Source organism: Camarhynchus parvulus, chromosome 20, assembly GCF_901933205.1.
Source record: "Camarhynchus parvulus chromosome 20, STF_HiC, whole genome shotgun sequence".
NCBI lineage: Eukaryota > Metazoa > Chordata > Aves > Passeriformes > Thraupidae > Camarhynchus > Camarhynchus parvulus.
Window position 1 is genome coordinate 609,225 of NC_044590.1, and position 8,179 is coordinate 617,403.

An 8,179-nucleotide genomic window follows, 5' to 3' on the forward strand; every position below is an offset into this window, starting at 1 on the left:
CCCAAAGGAATTGGTTCTTGCAATCAGGAACCCCCTTCCAAACCTGCTGGGCCTCAGCTCCGAGGGTGAAGCCACCACCCTCTTCTCAGGCTCAGCCCAGCAGCAGCACCAGGGGAGCTGCCTGAGAGAGAGGGGCTTGTCTCTGATCCTCAGGTAATTGGTGGCAGCTGTCAGCACCATGCCCAGCTGGAGACGCGGCTACATTGGCCCAGCTGTGCTGTGCCCCACGGGATGGATCCAGCCTGGCAGAGAGGAGTCCCTGGGCACTGCCAGACTCTGTACTGGCTTGTTGGCCCGGCCACAGCACATGGAGTTCATTGGACTGGTTGGGGTTTGCTGGGTGGCTGCAAACGCTGGCCCTCATCAGCAGAAGTGTCTGAGAATGGAGAATAAACACCCCCAGCACTGGGGCTCTCAGTGCTGGGCACACTCACACTGACCTGTGGGGTGAAAACACTGATCTGGAGCTTTTCTGGAATAACAAAGGACCTGAGGGATTGGCAGCTCATTATCTTTCTCCTGTGTTCTTTAGATGATATCTAGAGCACTGGATTTTTAGGCAGCAGGGGCCAAACCCATCAGTCAGGGGCTGGCAGGCAGAGCAGGGACCCAGTGATCTGTCCTCAAGGCTGGCACAGCCCAGTGCCCAGCCTGGCTGGTCAGTCCTTGTCCCTGTCCGTCCCGGGATGGCCATGCCCCGAGAGCCCCCAGGAGATGGCAGCAGCCCTTCGTGCCTGTGTCCTCCAAGGGGAGGAAATCAGCCCCCGGTCCCTTTCTGGAGGCTGCTCTCGAAGGGCAGCAGGATGGCGGGATGGCCCGGGATGGCCCGGGGGACACGCAGGGGATGTGACAGGGTCCCGGTGCTGCCGGGCACAGTGTGGCTGTGGCACTGGGCACAAGGGCAGAGGAGGTTTGCTGGTGCCACGTGCCCGTGCCCAGCTGATGGGCTGTGCCCCTCTCTGCGTGGCTGCCCCGTGGCACCCAGCCTGGCCCTGCTCTGGCCCTGGGCACGCTCTGCACCATCCCCATCCTCATTGCCATTATCCTGGAGTGCAGCTGCCAGCACAGAGCTGAACTGAGTCAGACACTGGTTCTCCATGAGTGAATTTACTTTAGAAACGACAAGTGGAACATGGTGAGTGGTCAGTGGAGACACTGTGTGATCCCCTCGTGTTCCAGAGGGCTGGGGATAGGGCACAGGGAGCTTTCCGGGTGGGGTTATCCTGTGGATGGCCTTGCACAGGAGCTTCTTGTTCCTTTTTGTGCCAGGCTCTCCCCATGGTGTGCCCTCACTGATCTCCAGAGGCCAGCGACAATCCCTCAGGATGCTGCAGCCCAGGCAGCTGCTGCCCCGTGCAGATGGCATGAGCTGCCCCATTGTCCCAGCACCGGGGACACCCTGCGGCCACTGTCCCTTCTCCAGGGTGGTGCTCACCACAGATTTGCCATTCCCTGCCTGCTGATCATTCCCTGGGACTGCCGCTACTCACTCCAGGATTATTGTAACCCCAAATCCTTGCTCTAAAGGGAAGCTTCCATTTCTGTCTGTGGGACAGTGGTGGCTTCCACTCCAGTGGAGGGAGCAGGGTAGCACAGCCAGCACAGAGAGCAGCCCCAGGGACCTGTAGGGAGGTGCTTCTTACCCCAGCTGAGGTAGCTGTGTGGACAGTGCCACTGCCCATCAGGACAGGAGGTGGCTGCGGGGGCTGTAGGAGCTGGCACTGGAGGTGGATTCCCCTCGGGGCATCCTGGCCCCCAGCCCGCCCTGCCAGGCACAATTTTTAAGACAACCAAGTTCCTCGTTGGCCATCAGAGCACCAGGTTGAAAAAACAAAGGCCAAGGGCTCAGAGAGCAAACTGCAGGAGAGACTGTACCCTGGGCTGCACCCTGGGCACATCTCAGGCGCTGGGGTCTACTCGTGTTCTTGTTTTTGCAAGTGCAAACACTGGGCTCAGAGCTGCAGGAGCCAAACCAGAGGGCTTGGTCTGACATCTTCATGTCACTTCAGGTGTGGAACATCTGGGACCCACTGGGCACGGGGGTGAGAGAATGCTGCCCTTGGCTGGTGTACAACTGCTCTGCTGGGACAGAGCTGGGCAGGGCTGGGCTCAGAGCAGGTCCTTGGCGATGGCCGAGGGCAGGGCCTCCCCTGCCACGCTGGCGGTGCCCAGGCCTGAGCACCTCCGAGTGAGCAGCACCATCACCCGCACCGTGCTCCTGAGCCCCGGCTGCCCCGCGGCTCCGCCGGCCAGCACGGCCAGGGCCCCACGCTGGGCAGGGCTGCCGGGCAGCCGGGGGGCAGTGCAGCACCTGGGGCAGGTGCTGAGACGCTCGGGAACATCGCTGCAGCTCCTGCAGCCCAGGGCCGGGCCGGGCCGGAGCGCGGCGCCCCGGCAGCCGCAGCACAGGAGTGTGCGCAGCGCCTGCAGGAGAGCAACCCTGTCCCTGGAGAGGAACCTGTGGAAGTTGGGCTTGAGCAGCAGGCACACCAGCGGGTTGTAGAGCGTCGAGGACTTGGCAAAGACGGCCGAGAGCACGAAGGCCAGCGCTGGCACCTGGCTGGTGTCCCCGAGCAGGGCCCACAGCGCCAGCACGGCGTAGGGAGTCCAGGCAGCCAGGAAGCCCAGGCACACGGCGATGCTCAGCTGGAGAAGGAGCAGAGGCAGATGGGGACACTGTGAGCCTCCTGCAGCATTCAGGGGACACTGACACCCCCCAAAGTCAGCCACATGCAGCAGGACCCTGAGCAGCCCTCACATCCCCAGGGAAAGGTGCTCAGCCTTCTGGGCCTGGACTGGAATGCCAGAGAGCAGGGCAGCAACTCAGCACAGCCCATGCACAGACCTGGGCTTCAGGCCACTCACCCCCTGCCCCACCTGGGGAACTCAGAACAGCCTCAGCCTGCTGTGGCAGATGGGTACAAAGGACACAGTGACCTGGTGGGACCAGCTCAGCTTTTGGCAGCGCTGCAAACCCCTCCAGCAACCTGTGTGGCTTGGGGGGCCTGGAAATGGGCTGTGCTCAGTCCCCCTCCCCTGAATGGATGTGGCTGTTTCCTTTGAAGCCAGGCTTGCAAGTTGTTTTCTTTCATGCTGTGTTTTTAAAAGGTTATTTGGGGTTTTTTACATATTCTTGGTAAATTATAGTATTAGCTTGTAGTCTGGGGAACAATGACTCATGCAAGCTCCTTTATGATCTTTTCCAATGTAATTTAAAATGAAAACTCCTCCACCTGATGACTTTAAATGAGGAGCAATTTGTTGTTACCCACACTGACACAGACACCTGGAGAATTCATCAGGAACTGCAGACACCGGGCAGGAGGGGCCCTGCTGTTCACCTGCCCATGGGCAGTGGGCTGGGCAGGGCACCCTGTGACCCCACAGCCCCCGAACCCCGGTACCCTGAGGAGCAGCCCGGTTTCCCGTTCCCGTACCCTGAGGAGCAGCCTCGTTTCCCCGTTTCCCCATATCCTGAGGAACAGCCCCGTTTCCCCATTCCCATACCCTGAGGAGCAGCCCGTGCAGGCCGCGCAGGCCGCGGTGCCCGCGCCAGGGGGACGTGTGCCGCCTCAGGGCTCTCCGTGACGCCCACACCGTCCACAGGATCAGCGCGTAGGACGCCAGGATGAGCAGGCAGGGCAGCAGGTAGCAGCAGATGAGGAGGGCGAGGATGTAGAGCGTGGCCTCCCTGCTGGAGGGCTCCCAGGTGATGCAGCAGGCTGTCCCGTAGGGCACGGGGCCGTAGCTGCCCCAGCGGGCCAGGGGCGCGGCGGCGAAGGCCAGGGCGTAGGCCCACACGGCCAGCAGCAGCCCCATGGCATGGCTGTGTGAGAACCTGCTCCCTGCAGTGTGAGGAGGGGTCCTGTGGGCCAGGGAGCTGCCCCCGAGGCACACACTGCCCACAGGAGCCAGGGAGCCGCTGGGGTCCGGCACAGGGCCAGGCATGCGGCCCCTCCAGCCTGCCGAGCGCTGCCGGAAGCTCCTGTGCTCACTGAGCCATGTCTGGGCACAGCCAGCGCTCCTCAAGGCCACCCAGACCCTGCCATGGCTCCTCCAGACCCCCCACACCGTGCCATGGCTCCTCCAGGCCACCCATACCCTGCCATGGCTCCTCCAGGCCACCCAGACCCTGCCATGGCCCCTCCAGACCCCCCACACCCTGCCATGGCTCCTCCAGACCCCCCACACCCTGCCATGGCTCCTCCAGGCCACCCAGACCCTGCCATGGCTCCTCCAGGCCGCCCATACCTTGCCATGGCTCCTCCAGGCCGCCCATACCTTGCCATGGCTCCTCCAGACCACCCAGACCCTGCCATGGCTCCTCCAGACCCCCCAGACCCTGCCATGGCCCCTCCAGGCCACCCAGACCCTGCCATGGCTCCTCCAGGCCGCCCATACCTTGCCATGGCTCCTCCAGGCCACCCAGACCCTGCCATGGCCCCTCCAGGCCACCCAGACCCTGCCATGGCTCCTCCAGGCCGCCCATACCTTGCCATGGCTCCTCCAGGCCACCCAGACCCTGCCATGGCCCCTCCAGGCCACCCAGACCCTGCCATGGCTCCTCCAGGCCACCCACACCCTGCCATGGCTCCTCCAGACCCCCCACACCCTGCCATGGCTCCTCCAGGCCACCCAGACCCTGCCATGGCTCCTCCAGACCCCCCACACCCTGCCATGGCCCCTCCAGGCCACCCAGACCCTGCCATGGCTCCTCCAGACCCCCCACACCCTGCCATGGCTCCTCCAGGCCACCCAGACCCTGCCATGGCTCTTCCAGACCCCCCAGACCCTGCCATGGCTCCTCCAGACCCCCCACACCCTGCCATGGCTCCTCCAGGCCACCCATACCCTGCCATGGCTCTTCCAGACCCCCAGACCCTGCCATGGCCCCTCCAGACCACCCAGACCCTGCCATGCCAGCGCTCCTTCAGGAGCCTACGGCTCTCCCACCAGGGAAAGCAGCTCTTGCTGCTCTGCCAGAGTTTGTGGCTTCCCAGCTACAGTCTGTTCTAGCCTAAGCTCAAGTCTGCATATGGACACTCTAAAACCTGCAATCTGCCATGATACAGCCACACAGATGTGACACTTGGAGACATGGTTTAGTGCTGGACTTGGAAGTGCTGTGGTAACAGCTGGACTCAATGATCTTATAGATATTTTCCAGCCTAAAATTGTTTCTGTGATTCTGTGACTAAATATTGACTGGGAATAGTTTGCCCTGGGGCAAAGCCTTCCCTGAAGAGGTGGATCTGGCTCATCAAAAGGAAAAGGGCCCTGTTAAGGGACAGGGGTGTGAGTGAGGATCAGATAGCACATCCTAGCACCTACCATATGCCGGGTAGCAGACCTTGAGGCAGCAGACCGTGCTGAGCACCGTCAGGCTGGCCAGGCTGCTCAGCCCGAACAGGACCCCGCAGAAGGCGTAGAGTGTGCACACAGCCTGGTCAAAAGCCACCTGCAAGGAGAGCCTGCAGTGAGCCCGTGCCTCCCCGACAGCCCTGACCCCGGCTGCGCTGGAGGCTTCTCCGTGTGGGAGTTTCCCAGCGGCTGCTCCCATTCCTGCAGCAGAGCTGGGCACACGTGGGGAGCTTCCAACGGGCTGCACAGGTACCAGCACCTGACCAGTACATATGGGCATGACCTCGCCCCAATTTGTTCCCTGAGCACCCCAAAGATGCACACGGGGGGAGCTGGGGGTGCAGGAGCTGCCCTGACCCACAGCAGCTCCCACCCCTGCAGTGCCAGCTTGGACAGCCACCACCAGAGCCCTTTGGCAGCGGGTCTGTGTGAGGACCTGGAGGGACAGGGAGCAGCAAAGCACACACTGTGGGACGGCTGGCCGGGAGCTCACGTGTGCCCCTGTGCCACCCCACGTCCCTCTGCACTGCCAGGGATCTCCTGGCTCCCAGACAGTCTGCAAACCGGGCCACTGGCCAGCGCAGAGCTGCTCCAGAAGGTACCTGTGTGCAAAGAAGGAGGAGGTGGCCAAGGGGAAGAGCGTCACTGTCATGCTCAGGTCACTGATGGCCAGGTTGACGATGAAGAGCTCGGCAGGTTTCAGCAGGGACCTCTTCTGATGGGCTGCCAGCAGCAGCAGGGAGTTCCCAGACAGGGACATGATGCCTGTGGAGGAGGCAGAGAATGGTGCTGAGTGTGACAGAGCCAGGAAAGGAACCAGGAGCATCCTGAGAGGTTTGGAAGGAAACACTGCAGAGGTCTACAGAGGGTGGAGAGGGCTCCAGGTTTCCCTCTCTGGGGTGGGCTGAGCAGGGGAGCCCACGGGACCCACAGAGCTCTGTGAGGACATCTGGAGCTCCTTTACATTGGATTGGATGTCCTGCCCTTCCTGAGATCCTACAGAGGCGTTTGGTGGGAGGGCAGAGATGGGATGAGACTGCAGCGGGCTCCAGGTGCAGGGTCTGGCCGCTGTCACTTGCTGCAGCTGGAAGGAGCAAGGGGCACTTCCTCCCAGCTAGATAAATAACAGGAGCTCTGTGAGACTGCTCCTCTGATGTGGCGCCAGGGAGCTGGGCCCCTTGGCCTTCCTAATTTCTTCCTGGCAATGTCACCTCTGTGAGTCTGCACTGTTCCATATCATGGTAACAAAATAAACAAGAAGAAAAGCATTATGAAGATCAAGAAAAATCCAGACTAAACAAAAGGAAGTTCTTTGTTTGCTATTAGTGTATTTAAATCAACAGTGGTGATTTAAGTTTTATAATAAGGGCTTTCTCTTTTTCATTACATAATTGTGATTTCATGGAAAAGAGGTTTCAGTGTCCTCAAAAGTGGAATCTTTGCTGCTTTAGGGGCAGGTTCAGCAGGATAAGAGTTCCCCCCTAATGGATTATATTGCAAATTAAATCTCATGGTAAGAACCCGCTTCCAAAGCCACTGAATGGCCAACACTAAATTCCCCTCAGGGAACAGGACTCCCACATGGGATCTGGGCAAATCCAGAGCTCTGGAGGCTTTGGAGTCACTGGAGAGCAGAGTGTTGAGATGTTTATCCTTCTTCTCAGCCTCAGAAGGCATTTTTTCCCACAGAGCAAGTCTCACATCTGTGCTAAGTACACTTTATTAGCTTTTCCAACTCCTGCTGAAATCAAGGGCCAGCTCGAGCTCCAAATCCCCTTCAATGGATCTGAAGCTGGTGGTACCAGCAGAGCCCTTGCCTGTCTCACCTCAGGTGGCTGTGGTAGGAGTTACTGGAAGTTCCTAGAAGTTATTCAACTTTTCAAATATTTAAAACCATAACAGGCACTTGCAATTCACTTGAGAGGGGAATGCAGTCACCAGACCATACTTCTGGGTAACATGAGAAGGTCAGTTTAATTAATCTGCTAATGACTGGACACTTCTGGAAGCACCAGTGACGGAAAAGGCCTGACTGACTCTGTCAGGCAGCTGGGCAGGGACATGGGGATCAACAGGCCATCTTTCCTTACCAAAGACTAAATAGAGAGTGCCAAAAATCAGGTCTTCTCTCTCCGATAAGGTGGACGTGAACACTGAGGTGTTGGATGCATTTCCCATCTGTAAAGCAAGGCACACATGGAAGTGAGAGTGAATTCTGGCTGATGAGAAGTGCCCAGCTCCTTCAGTTCCCCAGAGGACACAGTGGCACATTCCTGGCCAGCAGGATCCTCTGGCCAGCACTGCCTGTGGCACTGAGCAGCCTGGGATGGGATCAGATTGCTAATCCCACTGGACTGTCCTTCCTCCAGCCACAGATTTCCCTGATGAGCATCAGCCTTTGCATGGTGGTTCTCTGGGCAAGTCCTGGCCTTGTGTGACTGCAGCAGCACAGCGTGTTTGGACTGAGATTGGCAGCTTGGAGCAGCCCAGGACACTCCTGAGCTGGCAGCCCCCAGGGTGATGGTGGCAGCAGGACACAGTGCCAGTGGTGGAAGGGGCTCTGGGCTCATCTCCTGCCACCCTGGATGCTCAATGCTTCACAGCCCAGTGGAAATTATCTTTACTCGCCTGTGCTTTTCAGAGTGTCCGTGTACAGGGACAGGTGATTTGTAGCTCCCTGTACAGACCAAGTGACTCTGGACATGAGAACAGTGTTCTTCATTAACCTAATTGGAAACAACCTTCATTTAGAGCTGAGCAAACCACTCCTGAATTTCTCATAATGCACAGTTCTCCCCTAGGCCATAGCTGATCTCCC

General features: G+C 59.3%; 1 protein-coding gene across 1 annotated transcript; it reads right to left on the reverse strand.

Moving 5' to 3' along the window:
- Window positions 1-2,109: 2,109 nt before the first annotated feature.
- LOC115912143 (opsin-5-like) lies at window positions 2,110-7,539 on the reverse strand. Its single transcript, XM_030963554.1, has 5 exons — window positions 7,452-7,539; window positions 5,958-6,126; window positions 5,332-5,453; window positions 3,508-3,845; window positions 2,110-2,646 (listed from the first exon to the last, which is right to left on the reverse strand). The coding sequence occupies exons 1-5, from the start codon at window positions 7,537-7,539 to the stop codon at window positions 2,110-2,112; spliced, it is 1,254 nt and encodes a 417-aa protein (XP_030819414.1).
- Between the last annotated feature and the right edge of the window lie 640 nt (window positions 7,540-8,179).